Here is a 16,477-nt window from a genome sequence, read left to right on the forward strand (position 1 = left end):
TCGGGAACGCAGCGCGTTTATTCTGGTTTCCGTCTTAATGTGGTGCCAGTCACGTCAGAAGGATGAGGGAGACCCGTGTGTCCGACCAGTCTGTCAGGGCTGTGAGCATTGCACAGCGGTTTGGGACCCAGAGCGGCAGAGCAGGATGGCTGCTAGTGCGCCTCAGGCAACGTTTGCTATTATCTCTCGGAATCCACTTTTCTTCTTTAGACTCTTGCTCTAATTTCTTTTAGCAGTTGTCATCCTGCTGTGGGAGAAACGCAGGTAATGTCACACTGCATCTCACTGGCCTGAACAGCCTGTTCTTTCGGCCTCTGAGTATTAACACGGTTGTAACCACTAGAAATTTCTGAAACCGATTTGCCTTCTATGAGTCACAAAATGTTCACCAGTGCTTTAACCTGCTGAATATAAAGGCTGACTATTAAGAAGAGGGAGGGGATGCTCATGCATGATTTCATTGTAGTGCTATTAAAGGGAACATCTGGGAAAGGAAGTGTGGTACCTCAACTTCTAATTGAACCTATTTCATAAACAAGGTGCATGACCAGATGTACCAATTAGGGTAGAGTTGTGTCAGATCCTGCATATTACAATTAGTCATGGTACTAGGGTTTGTGCATAGTAAGAAATTTTTTGTTGAAGAAATATCAAGTATCTTTCAATTTTTCTGAAACGGAGGGGACCATTTTTTATTTGGTTAGAAGGAATCGAGTCAAACAATATAGAAATCACTGCTGGTAATGTTAGTGTGAAGCAATTTTATTCTTGGTGCTTGTGGAATTTGAAGGAAAGTAAAGTTTCCCAGTTCTCCATTTTGAAGACCTGTGCAAGGTGCTCCAGGTAGAAGTAGATGTGAAATTACTACCTTTCCAAAAGCCCTAATATCCACTATATAAATAATTTCATTAAATATATTTGTGAAGGCTTGAAAAAGCAAATGTGACACTTGCCAATAACATACTCATTGTAATTACTTTCATATGAATATCAAACTTATTTTTAAAAGTAAACATTTCAATTGTACATCTTTTCAATAACCTCTTCCTGCATTTTAGGTTTCTCAGTAAAAGACAGTGAAACCAAACTTACTACAAAAATGCAAAATTTTGTCACCTGAAAATGTATTGTCTTTACAGGTGTAGAAAAATAAGTTTGAAGATGTACATCATGGTCATTCTCAAATATTTTAAAAAAATCAGACATATTCTTAGAAACAAATTTGCTTTAATAAAATGAATCCTAGGGTTCCAGTTTTTTGTCAGCTTGACTTTTTTCTTAGCTATAAAATGAAGTTACCTACTCCTTGCATCATGTTTCATATCACAGCACCTTATATATGCAAAAGTGCATCCACACTTTATTTGCTCTTCAAGAGCTCATTTCCCATGGTGGGGGGATGGAAAAACTGCCTGTTCCATCTTCCCTGCCTGATTTGTGGCTTTGGTGTGGTCCTTGCCCGGTGATTCGGAAGTTCCTCCCTTCCTGCACAGCAGCCTCTCTTCAGCCGCCTTGTAAACCACAGGAAGGCTGGAAAGAGCCTTGGCTTTCATTTCCTGTTTCTTCCATGGTTATTTTTATGAGGAGTTCAGGGAGCTGCTTGTAGAGCTGCTGATCAAGCAGATATTCAAAGTGGGTGTTTTGATGGATATGTGAAAATTGCATTTACAGTAAAATTGTTGATATGCAGAGGAGCAAAGTGTGAACTATTGACATAAAGCAGATTGTAAAGCTCTGCATAGTAAGGCTGGAATTTGAACTTGAGGTATCAAAATTAATAGCAGACAACTTCCTTCAACAGATGCAAAAATGAATAAAGCCTCAGTTAAAAAACAGATACCTGGGAGTAATTATGTATTGGGCTTATAGAATCAAGTATGGTCAAGGGCTACTTTTAGGTAGCTATTAAACAGTTTTAAAAGGTAGAGGTTCCCTGGAGCTGGCTCCTTTCATGGCACAGTTTACACCAAACATGCTAATTGATGGAAAAGATCAGCATTTTAAAAATTTGTTGGCTGAATATCTGAATGGTAGATTAAAGAAATCTGTACTCTTGGGCTGAATCTCTGCTATTTGGGCATACATAAAATGGTGTGTATGCTACTTGCTACATTTTATTTACATGCACTCTTCCATACCCTGAAAATGTTAATTTAAAGGTGTTTTCTTTTAATTGTTTTATGGTTTATTAGGTGAAAATATTGCTTCCATGGCTTCTTAACAATTAGTATTTTAAAATGGAAGGGCAAAACTTGGTATTTGTTTTGAAAGAAATATTCACCTACGTGCATGCTGCACTTGACATTCATAGCATTGGAATACATAAGGAGTTGAGTCACTTCATTCCAACACAGTCCATAATTTTAAGAATATATAGCTAGCAAGAAAGATCTCAAATGTAAGCAATTACTTTGAACTCTACACCAAGATGAGTGTTCGCAATAGCAAGTTTTTAAGTGGAGTCTATACATCAGTTAGGAAGGGTTTCTTTCAAATTTTTGTCTACTTGTTCCATTAACTTTTATGTACTGATTATACTTAGAAATGCCACCTAATAACTTATTTAGGGCTCAGTGTCTTGTAACTCAGTAAAATGTGTTTCTGATTGTAAAAAAAAGGAAGAATGGGAACATTTTCCTCCAATAGTACATTTCTGCACCTCTGAAACAAGCAAATCCCCCATGTTATTTTAATTTGGAAAATTATTCTACTAATTGTTGTAATTCTCTTTTGTAACTTGAGGAAGAAGAGAGCTGTACTCTTGGAAGATGAAGATTCTGTGGGGAATTCATGCTAATGCACTGGCATATTCTATGACTACCTTAGGTGCTGGAATGATGAACAGCATTTTTAATTTCTACTACGTTAAGCTTTTCCTAAACCGATACAAAATTTCAGAAACAGCATTTCATGTAGCACAGGTACTGTACAGTGGAATATTTTGATTACCATGTTGTGCTGTGCGTCAGTGTTATTACAACAAAGTGATTCTTTTAATGACAGATTAATTTTGGAATCATTGCAATTAATTAACAGTAAATTATCTTTGACTTTAGTTAATCCATAAGCAACGGAACTTATACATAAAGCACATCATTTACAGTCCATAGAGTAAAAATCTCCAGAGTTAATTGCTGAAAAGATTTTTACATTTCATAGCTTGAAGTAATTTTCTAAACTGATTTTGCACCTCAGCTGCATAGATAAGTTTGACATTAGTGCTTTCCTATGAACTGTTTAAGTACTTAAATACTGCATTTATCCTGGAAGTTATTATCCATGTGAGTAACTCACGTTGTAAATGGTCTCCTGAAAGTAATGGGCCAGCGCATGTTTTGAATTAACTTACTGTGAGAATAATATCTGAGCTTTGCAGGATGAAAGCCCAGATATATAAGGTTTTGAAAGACTGGAGTCTTAGAGACAGTTTATTTCACATGTAGTTGGTCACCTACCTACTTACTCATTTTTTCAAAATTTCTATAAACCTATGAATACCAATAAGAATTTGTTTCAGAGTCTGTTTTGACTCTAAGTAGCTGTTACTAAGACATAAGTAGCTGCAGTAAGACTTGTTCTACTCAGAGTAGCTTTTCTATGTATTTATTTATTGCCTGAATAGAGATTTATTTTAAATAAATATGCTGTGTTTGAGTAACCTCTGTAGACAAATGACAGCAGTGACAAATTCCCTTGTCCGTGGCAGGTTGTGTTTATGATCTGGAATGCCATCAACGATCCCCTTTTTGGGTACATTCAAGACAACTCCAGGCTGAAGTGCTGCGCGAGGCGCCAGTTCTCCATTTTATACGGAGCCCCTTTGTACGGCCTGGCCTTCCTGCTGCCGTGGTTCCCCTGGAGGCACTACGAGGAGGGCGACTGGGTGAGCGGCCTCCACCTCGTCGTCGCGCTCTGCGCCTTCGACGGCCTGCTGACCTTCGTGCTGCTGGCGCAGTGCGCGCTCTTCGCCGAGAGCTCCACCAGGCACGAGAGCAGGCTCCAGCTCATCAAGTACAACCAAGTGGCAACGCTGATCGGCTCCACGAGCGTTCTCTTTTGTGGGCTCCTATCGGATAATATGGAAAACTTCGCTTATTTTCAGGCTTTCACTGTTCTGATCGCAGCGCTTGCGACAGCTTGTATGTGTTGCACAGGTAAATACAGCACAAGTCAATATGAGCAGAGGGAAATTCATAGAGAGGATGCTAATCTGGAAAACAGTGATGGAGCTTTCTCCTTGGCCTCAGTGGTTTCATTGACGAAACAAATCCTGACAGAGAAGAACTTTCTATGTTTTGTAACAATGAACTTCTTCCAAGTCTTCCACCTAGCCTTCTACAACAATTTTATGATGATCTTTGCGGATAATCTTATTCCTAAGGATGTCCTTTCTTCATCAGTAAGAAGTATCATGTATGGAGCAGGTTTTATTTGTCCTCAGGTAGGCAGTCATTCGTTATTTCTAAATACAAAAACCTGGTGTTTTAGTAGTTACAGTATCCATTTAACGCTTGAAAAAATGCTGTATTTGGCATAAGGCTTTTGCCAAAATGAGTACCAAATCTCACTCCCCAGTGCTCTCGAAGAAGAAAGTACCTCTGTGCAGGCTGATCAAGTGTAAGAGGTAGAGAGAGCAGACTGGCTGGTAGAATGTGTGTTTAAAACAATGTGAGACTTGAGTAGGCAAGGAATGAATGTTTTGTATCCTCCAGTGCTTATAATACCTAAGCATAAAGGAATGAAAAACATGGCCAAGATCATATGTTTCTAAAGCAAAATCTACAGAGTTCTGAATTCTTTTTTTTATTTGTTCTGTTTTCCAATGCTGTGTATTACAAATGAAAGAGTAAGCTCTTCTTCAGGAAGCTTCTGAAATAAAATGCACAAAATACCAGAAAAATTATTAAGTATTAAAAGCATTGTTAAAATATGTGGTATCTCAGTCATGGAAACCAAACAAAACTCTAAATTGCTGCTTTTGGTGAATAATACATTCCCATTTATTTTGTTGATTGGTCTCTTGGTCAGTAGTATTTATGGGGAAGAGAGACATACTTTTAAGAGCCCAATCAGGGATGAGGGGAGGAATAATGAAATGAAAAGAGAAAGAGAACCCAGAAGAGTAATGTGTGAGAACAAGTAGAGCAGCAAAAGTATATCCCACAGACCACACTTGTCTGCAGTAAATAAAAAATTCTTTTGTTCATTGCCTTCTAACTTCTTTCTCTAGATCTTTAAAAACTTTCTCTGTGTTTGCTTGTTGGATGTTGAAAGTTAGGATACTCAAAATATGAGTATTCTGACATTCATCATAGGTGCTGATGGTGTTCAGAATTTTTTAAAATCAGGCTGTTATAGTCATTGAATTGTAATGGGTTTTGATAAGTAATATGTATAAGAAGATATGTGAAAATGCAACTGGAATTCACAGCTCAATTTCAGTTCCCATTTAGGCTTTTGCATATAAAACATACAGATCCTGAACATACCTTCTGTTCCATAACTCCTAACTATCTGTAATTTCAACTTTTGTCCTTATCACAGGTTTAATAGTTTTGGGGTTTTCCTCTGTACCTCAGGCAGTTAGGTAATGAACTTTGGAAATAAATCAGAAGCTACAGAAGTTAGGAAAGTTTAAATAATTTTACACTTAATATATAGCAATCACTTTTATTGATAAAATCAATGTGACAGTGTGAAAAGAACAATCTTTCAGAAAATGCATCTCTCTCTGCTCCCCAGGGACTCTTTGTCTAGAAGGTCACTGAACCGTAGAGGGTTTGCTGTGACCGTAGTTTTCTCAGGTTTTGTCCCTTTGAGCTCAAGATACAATAAGAGAATTCTCTAATGGCAATGTCCTGAACTTCACTTTCTGGAAAAACACCCAATCCTTGTAAAATAAAGCTCCTTTTTATGAACTCTGCTTCAGTGGCCTCTACTAAACTAGAATTCAGCTTCTGACTTAGGTTTCTTCTAGTAGTGGATGTGAGGAACACAACCTGCCCACAAGGAAAACATTGCTGTAACATAGACAAACAACTTTGAATTTGCATCATTGTTAGTATTTTCCTTATAAACACACAGTCTTAAAGACGTGCAAGTAGTGAGGAATTTTCTAAGTCATAAGTACTTCCTGAGACAGGGTTATTTTGCAATTACAGGGAGACAGGAACATGGTGTTTACAGTAGCAGGCATTACATGATCCCTTAGTATTTCTAGTGGAGGCACTTTTCAGCAAAATCCTTGAAAACAGCCAGGGGGAGGAGTAAGCTTTAAATTTCTTATAACAAGATATTTTTCTTACACCTCCTTTCCAGATTAGTTTTACCTCCCTGATCAAGTAGAAATCTTGAGCTTTTTATACAATAGCATTTGCCATGGTAATCTTTGTCTGACCGTAGCATCCTGGTTTTATTTGTTATGTTAAAGCATTTCAGTGTGGGAACAATTGTACAAGGAAAACTCTTTCCTGTTCTTCATCTGAGTATTACACAGTTCATCTCTGTAACACAGAAAAAATGAGAAAATGTGGATCTGTATACAGTTTGTATATTTGTGACAGACATGAGGACCATGTACATGTAGATGGTGACAAAGGCCCATATAACAAAACATAATTCATTACAGAATGTCCATTGAAACTGAAAAGTGAGGAACAATGTAGAAGAACTTAAATTTTGTTCATACTATAATGAGCGCTTAATGTAATTTTCATGAGTTAGCCAGTCACTAGATTCTCAGAATCTACTCCTTGCCAAGACTGGCAAAATTAAAACTCAGTCATGCACAAGCACTGGCCTCTGCCTTTCTCTGCTTGCTAGTAAAGCCTCTAACTTGCTTAGTCAAAGCTGTCCTGGTGAGCTTGCTTTGACAACTTAAAAATCAAGCTTGATTTCTATAAATGTCAATGAAAACAGTAATATTAATGAAAAAGCAATTACTGAAAATACATCTTTTCAGCAGTTACATGGCAAGATGCTTGATTTACTGTTATCATACTGCAAAGCTAATACTTTAAGGGATATCAAAAATAAAGATCATAAGTAATAAATAAGTTAGGCATTGTGGAGAACTGTTTTTCTCAGCATATAGCAGTTCTCAGTGGCTAGTTTTTGAGTGAGACTGTACCTAGTAGAAGTGGCATAGAATGAGCCAGTAGGGAGTTGTCTTTGTTCAATTTCTATTTTTTTATATTGTTAAACTTCTTAGAAAGGGTCATTGTTTGAGGTTTTTTTTTCTTTAAAAAAGTATATTAGTTATGCCAGGTTTGTGTTTTACAGCTCTCCTAATGCTGAGACACTGTATGTATCTTTTCATCCCCTATGTGTCTATATTATCTTTTCAGTGCCTTGTTCTTCTCAGTCATGCTTCGTTGAAGAAGTTTGGTTATTACAAAATCATCTTGTTTTCCTTTTACTATGAAGGAGTAGCTGCTGCTGTCATGTGTCTTCTAGGGCAAGAACACTATTATCTGCTGGCATTTTATGTCACAACAAACATGTAAGTAAATCCACTCCCCTGCTCATAGACACAGCTGAAATACTTCTAATAGAGTAGATACTTGCTTTTATTACCATGAAGATTCTGCCTCTGCTTTCATGGTTTTCATTCTTTTTCACTTACCAGAAAAGTTGAAGCTCCAGTTACAGCTTTTTTTGCCTTTCATTTTATTCTGTTTCAGCTTTTATTTTCTGCTTGAAATAAAAAAGCCTAAAATGCAAACAGCAATTACGGTTTGCAGGCACATGCCTCCAGTCACGTTAACCTGAGATGCAAGGGAAGGAGAATCTCATGTTTTCCACAGACATGGAAGAGCTCAGCAGAGGAAACAGTCTCTCTCCCCAGGGACTGTTTGCTAGGAAAGCTCAGAGCTCACCCTGTGTTGCAGGAGCACTTGTGTGCTGCACTGCAGGCAGATCTGGGTAACTCAGGTGTCTCTTGGGTAACCAGCACTGAGCCCATTCCCACTGCTGCTCAGTAGTCAGATGCCAAGCAGTGGTATTTTCACATAAGTATATAATGATACATGGAAAACCTTATTTCAAGATAAAGAGCTGTCTGTATCAGAATACTGTTACAGCAATTTGTTTTTATTTCTTCATGTTTTCTTTCATTGTTGTCTTTCTCCATTGTTGTCTTTCCTGCCCTCTTTTTCTTCCCTCCCCACCCCGTTTTCTTTCTTATTTTCAGTATTGCAGTTGTGGGCTACTCTAACACTGAATTGTGTGAACAATAAATTGAATTTCGTTATCTGCATGTTTTAAATGATGAAGATGTGTTTTGATTTCTCCCAAGAAAAAATTCTGAGGTACCTAAAGACTGTATGTTTAAAGTGCTAGTTGTTCAAAGTACCTTGTTAGTAAAAGCCAAAATTTAATAAGACACAGAAATTGTAATATTTGAGTTTATTGTTTCATTTGGCTATTTGTTAAAAATCAGCTTTGTATGTGTGTCTTTGTATGTGTGTGTTGCATACCTATATACATCTGTATACACTGTAAATACATATATAGGAATGCATGCAAACTATTCTTTGTATTCTAATTCTTCCACCTTGAAGTTTATCTTCCACATGGTCATGTCTTTTCCAGATTTCAAGAGCAAATTTTCAGTTTCTCCTTTTTCTGAGATGTTTCTTTTCTTCTGATCATTTTAAATGACATTTACTGATAATGTAAATTTATTGTCAAAGTGTTCATGACCTTTTACACCAATGTCCAGCAAAAAAAAGAAGAAAATCCCCCACTTCTAGATTTGCATATTGATTTCTAATTCTCAACTAAGAACAGATCTGGTAATGCTTTCATGTTTTAAGGAACATCTCAGCTTTGTGTGTTTGCAGAATATCTGTGTTGGTGTGTTTGTGTTAGAATGTCAGTTACAATTTCATTATAAAGTGACTGTAAGAACTATGAACATCTTCAATATTTTGTTTTTCTTCAGGGTAATTGTGCAAGCTTCATTTAGCTTGTTCAATTTGCCTTTGGCAGATATTGTTGATGCAGATGTAATAAAGCACAAGAGGAGGTATGTCAGTCATTACCATTTTTTTAAACATGCTGTTTGCCTTGTTACTCTTTGGTAATAAATTATGTCAATGTAAAGACAGTAAATTATCTGGGATCCTTGATATAGAAGTACTTTTTGTGAGAGCAACTTAGCATAAGTGAAGATCAGAACTTGAGTAAAGTTTCCTGCAGTTCCTTCAGTAGAGTCATTTAAACAGATTATTAGGTAATTTCTCATTTTTCTGATACTATATTATAAGCCAAGTCCTTCCAATTTTTGTGGCTTTATTTTTGTTAGCTTCAATTGAATTACTTTGTAACCAGATACATCTATGATCATATATGGAATTTTCTGAATGAGGCCTTTCCAAGATGGAAAAGGTGTTAAGAAAGCTTTGCCTATGCTAGGTAAAATGCAGATTTCAAAGTCCAATTGGTTCCTTTATCTCCCTGAAATAAAAGTGATAAAACCTGCTGCAGAATAGTATATTGCAACTCGTTGATCTTTTGGATTTTTATCAAAGTGCACATAACTTCCTGTTGGTTCAATCAATTGTTACGTAAGTGCAGATTCACTCCTGTTAAAGAACTTGCCCCTCAAATGGAAGATCCGTTGCTTTCATGAGGAAAAAATTGCCTCTGGCTAAATTTTCTGGCCTATGCATGCAAAATCTTCAGTTGTAATTAATTCTCCATGCACTGTTCAGTCTAATTTAACTTTAGTAATTACTCAAAGTGCACAAAGTTGAATTTAAGTACGAGTCACTTCAGAATTAGGGCCAAGCTGTGTCTATGTATATATATATATATATATATATACTCATATCCACATCCCATAGAGGTTTGTAACCTTTAATTTCCAAATAAATTTAAATTCCATTATGAGAGTAGATGTGTTTGCTGTAATGCGTGAACTAGATAAATCTAAGGATCATGATATTTACGATTTGCACATTAACAAGATTTCAAGCTTTTTGAAATCACAAGTGTAATTAATACACTAATACGTGTGTGTTGTGCATTTGTTTTTTTCCCCAAATATTTTAGGTTACCACTTTCCTCTATGGTTTTTGGTACCAATGCTTTATTTACCAAGCCTGCCCAATCTTTGGCTCCAATGGTTGTGGTTACAGTACTAAATCATTATGGATACTATAACCTGAATAATGTACCTGGTCATCCTGATATAAGGTTAGTTCAAAAAACATACTTTAAAATCTTAGAAAATAATATTAAATACTCCGTAATTGAAAAATAAAATTGATCAGCAATTCCTTTGCATCAACTGCACTTCAAAAACATAAACATTTTAAAAATACTTAATCAGCTGGTTTTGTCTGTGTAGAAGTAAAGAGTAAATCATTTATTAAACAATGTACATGAGGATATCTATCTAATTTTGAAAAGCAAAGGATACCTTTCATTCCCTGGCTTTTTGCAATAAAAGAAGAAAATGTTTGAGATCACCTAATAGCTCTTCTTAAGATACACGTTGTCCTGGCATCTGCCTTCTGTTTACCTCATAAACCTACTTCCTTAAATATATAATATATAATGTTAATCAGATCCTTTTTTTTTTTCCTGTTTGAGAGGAAGCAGTATAATCACTGGAGGGAGAGACTTTCCCTCGAGTAGGAGTGCATCATTTTGGCTCCAATACTCCTTACCATTCTAATGCTAATGAGTTCATTGCAGTCCCTGGAGACCTTAAAACAGCATAAAGCTGTGGTTGCTGGTTAGTTGGACATGTGTGGGCTTTTATAAAAATAAATTAACAGGGAATAACCACGCTGAAAGGGTCACAGGCTGGATTTATGACCATCAGGAGGAAGTGGCAACATAAGGAATAACTGAAGTCAGGGCTAAATGGAAAATTCAGTCCTGATTAGGATTTACTTGAAGGTACAATATGAATATCCTGAGATCTACATAGCTCTCCTAAACTTTTAGTAAAAACCTAAAGGAACAGATAAACACAATTTTATATGAACTTTTGTGGAGATAGCTCCTGAAGGAGAGAGGTCTGGTTATGTGCCACCTAAGGTTAGGAGAACATTCCATATTTGAGGAATTTTCTAAAAAAATGTATGAGGACAAGCATGACATAAAAGAACAACAGGTGGTCTTCAGAAATGCATCCAGACAGAAGCAAAGGCAGCTTAAGTTTGAGGCTATGTGTGAGAACAGCTTATTTTAATGCATTCTGTAGAGAGCCAGTGAGATTATGTGAAGAGGACATGAACCTCATTATAATGTCAAATAAGATGAGTGATTTTTGCAGAAGAGTGCTAGGTTGAACTGGATGTGGATCTGAGAGGGCTGAATATATTCATCTTGATGGTTCAGAGAAATTCAGATTTGAAACATAAAAACTGCAGTTCTGATCCCTTTCAATCAGATAAATGATGCCTTTGTGGATGGATTTTAAATCACAGTAGTCATAAATATTTTTTGCCTGGTAAATAGCCCCTGGACTATAGCAACAATGAATTTAATATATAGAGGTTGAAATACTTGGAATGCTCAATCTATAAATCCTGTGTTTTCACTTGAGTCATGCTGAAATTTTATTTATTTCAACAGAGCCAGAAACAGCATAAAACATACAAAGCTGAGATTAGTGAATCAGAGCACCTGAAACAGTATTTCTCTTGCCCATCCTTTCAAAAATAATTTCTTAAATATGAAGCAGTTTGCCTGTGTTTCCTATATATGTAGTATGTGGATGGGTTTTCCTTTGCTTGCAAATGGAGTACAGGGTTGATACACAATCCATGAAGACCAGAAAGCTCAAAGTTGTTTCCAGGGAGTCACTTTGCCCTTGGCACTGTTCTCAGACGATTGACTGAGCTAAAACTACTTATATATATTAAAAACCTATTGGCTGGTCTCATATTTCAGCCATAGGCAGACAGTTAAAATACACTTGCCCCAGGACCAAGTTGTTTGAGGACAAACAGAAATTAAATACAAGAGATTGTTTAAAATATGCCCAAACTGTTTTGGGTGAAAAAAAGCTTTTCACACATGTGAATTATATAAAATGAAGTATTATGACCCATGCCAATACAATCTCAGCTCTGTCCTTCCTCCTTCTCCAAAGCTGGCAATATCTATTAAGTGCTTTGGAAAGCATTTGCTTTATTAGGTGTAGTGGCAGTGAATTGTGAAGATAGCACAGAGGACCCTTATTCTGCATTAACAAAATGTTTGGGCCCTGAACAAATATGTCTGAAGAGTTTCCAGCAATGTTGATTACTGGGACAAGGTAGAATATGCAGTCTACACACTATTTGCTTCATTCTGAATTATTTTTAATAATTTATTTTACTAATAATTATTGCTTTTTCTTGAACTGAGAGTTAAACTGTAGCAACAATGATGGAGCCGCTATTCCTGGAAAGCTCCAGGCACAGTAAGGACAATAAAATCATCAGTAATAGCCAGCATGGCTCCACCAAGGGGAAGTGATGCTTGACCAACTTGATAAACTTCAACAGTTAAATGACTTGCCTGGTGGGCAGGGGAAGGCAGTGGAGATTGCCTGCCTGGGCTGCATTCCTGATGATCAGGATGATGGGGCAGGATGGACCCTCAGGAAATTTGGGGATGACACAAAGCCGGGGCTGTGGCACCTGCACAGAGGGTGACACTGCCATCGGGGGGGATCTCGACAGGCTGGAGAAATGGGCTGGAATTAGACAAAGTCCTGCAGCAGGGCAAAGGTGATCCTTCCCCTCTGCTCACACTTTGTGCCACATCCCTAGGAAATGTGGTCATTGCACACAAGTTTAGCACTTTGTCATGGAAAGTGGTTTTTTAATATCTTTAAAATTTGAGCAATACTTTGCAGAATGGAGTGTCCTCATTTTTCCTTTCTTCCATCATCATAGCAAAGCGGTATGTGCCCTGTATGGCTTGAGATGTTTTTTGTTCTTCTTTGTTTTTGTTCTTCTTTGTTTTTGTTTTGTTTTGCTTTGTTTTTGTAGTTTGGCTTGATTTTTTTTTACTTTGCTATGGAAAAGATGCCTAGTTTAAAACCTCCCTCTTCTGGAGAGCCACTGCAACTACCACCAGCTTCTCTTGAGAGTGCTTTTCAAATTCGTTCTTCAGAATGAAGTTATTTGGCAGCAATTCTTCATTATTTATTGAAGGCACTTTAAACTGTTAATGCTTTCATATTGAATTACTGAACTACCTGACATTCTGTTCAGAGTGATTTTAGGGCTGTTTAGGGAAACATTGTATGTTTTATTCCTGTGTGTGCAAAAAAAAGGTAGATGTGGAAATTTCTGAAGCTACTTGTTCAGCTGTAATTGTGTTGAAATCCAAACTCTGCTCTTGATTTATCCCAGTCCCTTAATGAAATATTTTCCCATTCCTTGTTTTGTGTATTACAGATACTTTTTCATAATTCCTGCAATAACTTAAGGTTTTACAGTACAATAGGTAATACTATTTTCTTAAATCAGCATTGTTCTAGTGAAACCAAATCAGGATTGCACCGTGTGAGTGATTTTGCAGATGTTCTTTGTGTAAAGATGGAATAATGTTAGCACTGAAAACTGCAATCCTCTTTCGTGTGGGGAACAGGCCAAATGCAAGCCCCAACATCCTGTTAACTGTGTCTGGGTCCTGTTCTCATCATTAGGTGGTTAAATAATGTGTCTGTGGCCTCCCTGCTGGCACTGCTCCTGCAGTCCCTGGGGGCAGCTGTGCCAGAGCTGTGCATGATGTGGGCTCCATCCCCTGTAGGTGCACTGGAAATGCAGTTGGATACAGGCCAGTAAACAACTCCAAATGGTAAATTATTGTCACTGCCAATAAACATTGGCTATGGACCAGTGGCCTGCTAGTGAGCACTCCCAGTCACAAATGCAATTGCCCGAGTGATTAAGTGATTCACTTGTGAGCCTGTGGGCTTTTGTTTTCTTATGTAGCATTAGCATGTACATGGTTTGAGATCAACTGTGCTCATTTATGAGCCTGTGTCTGTTCTAAGGACAGAATCTGGGCTTTGTTGGAGCTTGTAAACATTTTTTCTGTTAAACTGAGCGAGACATGAGTTGATCCTTTCCCGATTCAGAGGAGCTCTTAGATTTTATTCAGAAACCTGTTCAAGGTTTGGGGTATTTTTCACAGATTTCAGGTTTTTTGGACCATGCCCATAGCTGTTCTGTGAGTGTCTTATCTCATCCCTGAATGTTAAGGAAAAAATTAGAAAGGAACATAAACTGCCTCATGGAGAGAAAGTTCACTTAGGGGCTGTTTCTCAGCTTGAGTTGACTTTCCTGATATTTAAGTAATTAGAATCCCATAATTAACAGAATGCAAGTAGATAATGATTCCTACTAGATGAATGCCAAAATGCATGCTTTGAGCTGTCAGAAACCATACTGCTCATAAAAGGGAGCTCATTTAATTCCTGTATTTTCTTTCTTCATTCATATTTGCTGATGCTTTTATTTATTTTCCATTAGAGAAGATTTAAATGAGGAAATGCCATGCATTCACTAGAAAAAATGAAAACTAGTGTTAATTTCACATTTATTCTTTCTATGGCTTATATTATCTTGTAATCATTTATTTTAAAACCAAATGAAATAAAGCTTGATATTTCAAATGGCCCTTGAAACTACACCTGAATTTTGTGCAATTTACTTCTATCTAGCATTCAGCATCTAAAACATCACACTATGTGGAGAGTAAGTAGCACAGATTTCAACTCAAATAAATTAATTTCATGTTCAAAAGTTTGCTTCCATTTTCTACTTTTCTTTCTCTTCCAAATTTTTCAGTCTTATTAAAGCTTTTTGGATCCTCTGTTCTATAATTGGAAGAAATTTGCTTAAATTGATTTCTATATTACATAATCAGGAAAGTAGTGAACAGGATTTCTTAGGTTGTATTAAAATTAACTCTTTGTGTGCTAATTGTCTGAATTCCTCCCACCTAGAGAAAGCAATATATAATACATATCTGTATGAAAAATTAGAAAAGACACAAGATATTTCTATTTCTTTTACTTAGAATTGACTGTACAGTAGCATGTCTATGTGTTTATAATGGGAATGATTTTAAAATAACTTGTTTAATGACCATGGAAGTTAATCTTCTTATTGAAAGCTGCATTCTCATTTGTTTCAGCAGGTCGTTTTTAGATCTCCATGATGCCATGTTCTACCTGGTCTGTCTGGTTCCCCTCTGCATTGCAGTCCTACAGATCCTGACCTGGACTCCCTTTTCCATCCAGAACAGCCACCTGGCAGCTCCACAGTAAATATGGAACCAGTGGTCAGTGCATCTCCTGCTGAACCACAAGAGAGTTCAGTAAGTTTTTCATGTGAGAAAGCAAAATTGCAAGAGGAAACACAGTTTGAGCTGTTTCATTCAGTCTCTATGGACTGTGAGTCACATTCAGCCTTAATGCTGAGCCTACACAAGTTTTTCCTAGTTCAGTTGCTTTCTGTTAATGGCGTTTATCCTTAATTACTTTATTTAAAGTAATTTCTGGTATATAATGATTCCTGTTAACTCATTTGAAGAAAGGATGTGGCAGATCAGGGAAAGGGATCCCAACCCAGCACCTGGAATTCAAGGGAACTGTATTTTCTGAAGCCTACTGGTGGATTAATTTTGCCATACTGATAAAATGGCAGATCTCTGAAGTTAATCTGGAAGAACCCAGTGGACATCCCTCATGGATGGCAGGGAGATAAAGAGAAAAATTTAGATGATGTCTAGCTGGCCAGTATCAAGACAAATCTGTCAGCTACCACGGGAAGAGCCAAGAGTAATTAACTACCCTGTGAAAGTCTGTGTCAGGCTGAAGAAGAAAAGGATTCAGATGCTGTTCAGTGTTGCTCAATATGGAAAAAGCTCAGTAAGTCCTCACTGACTTTCAGAATCTCTGGTTGGTGGAAGGTCAGTGCAGTTTTCTGGCTTTAAATGGGAAAATAATTTTGAAGGTATCCTATAGTTAGTGCCTCATACAGAATGCCATTGTGGCAAGGACAGCATTAGTCTGTGGATGTAGGGTTCAGCTCTTGGACAAATATAGGCACACACAGTTACTAAACCAAGCTCTACCTACCTGTTCACTAGTGTTACATTGGCTAACTCATTTGGTGTGTGACTATTTAAGTTAATTTCTGAATCATCAAGTTGAAGTTAGATAATTTCTGATTAATTCTTATCAGTTAAGATTTTAAATGAATCCTGTGATTTTTATAAAATAAAGAGTTTTTGACAAAAATTCAGAAGCATTGAGTCCTTTCTTCATTTCACACATTGTAATGATAAGACACATTGGCATGTTTACAGTACTCCCATTTAATCAATATTATTCTTTCTCCAGTATATCCACAGTGTAATTGTGCAGTGATAAATACCTTTAGCACAATACAATCACTGCATTTTTGTATTTTGTTTTGCCTGGGCAAACTCAGTTTTAGTAGCACCTTTCTTA

The 16,477-nt window shown here is 36.9% G+C and overlaps 1 protein-coding gene across 3 annotated transcripts; it reads left to right on the forward strand.

Annotated features, from left to right (window-relative positions):
• Positions 1-205: 205 nt before the first annotated feature.
• Positions 206-16,271, forward strand: LOC128796428 (transmembrane protein 180-like). 3 transcript variants are annotated; one of them, XM_053958021.1, is made up of 7 exons: positions 206-264; positions 2,743-2,921; positions 3,707-4,441; positions 7,347-7,501; positions 8,945-9,028; positions 10,057-10,200; positions 15,157-16,271. In XM_053958021.1, the coding sequence occupies exons 2-7, from the start codon at positions 2,769-2,771 to the stop codon at positions 15,287-15,289; spliced, it is 1,404 nt and encodes a 467-aa protein (XP_053813996.1). In that variant the 5' UTR covers positions 206-264; positions 2,743-2,768; the 3' UTR covers positions 15,290-16,271. The 3 variants fall into 3 exon arrangements, with proteins under 3 accessions (XP_053813996.1, XP_053813998.1, XP_053813997.1); XM_053958023.1 differs by having other exon boundaries at positions 15,160-16,271; XM_053958022.1 differs by lacking the exon at positions 206-264 and having other exon boundaries at positions 2,684-2,921.
• Positions 16,272-16,477: the final 206 nt, after the last annotated feature.

Source organism: Vidua chalybeata, chromosome 16 (genome assembly GCF_026979565.1).
Source record: "Vidua chalybeata isolate OUT-0048 chromosome 16, bVidCha1 merged haplotype, whole genome shotgun sequence".
NCBI classification, from domain to species: domain Eukaryota; kingdom Metazoa; phylum Chordata; class Aves; order Passeriformes; family Viduidae; genus Vidua; species Vidua chalybeata.

Excerpts from the sequence above, each read along its gene's own strand:
- LOC128796428 (XM_053958021.1), top strand. The coding sequence starts at position 2,769 with ATGAAGATTCTGTGGGGAATTCATGCTAATGCACTGGCATATTCTATG. Across the intron at positions 7,502-8,944 it reads TTTTATGTCACAACAAACAT|GGTAATTGTGCAAGCTTCAT; the intron begins GTAAGTAAATCC and ends GTTTTTCTTCAG. Across the intron at positions 9,029-10,056 it reads GTAATAAAGCACAAGAGGAG|GTTACCACTTTCCTCTATGG; the intron begins GTATGTCAGTCA and ends CAAATATTTTAG.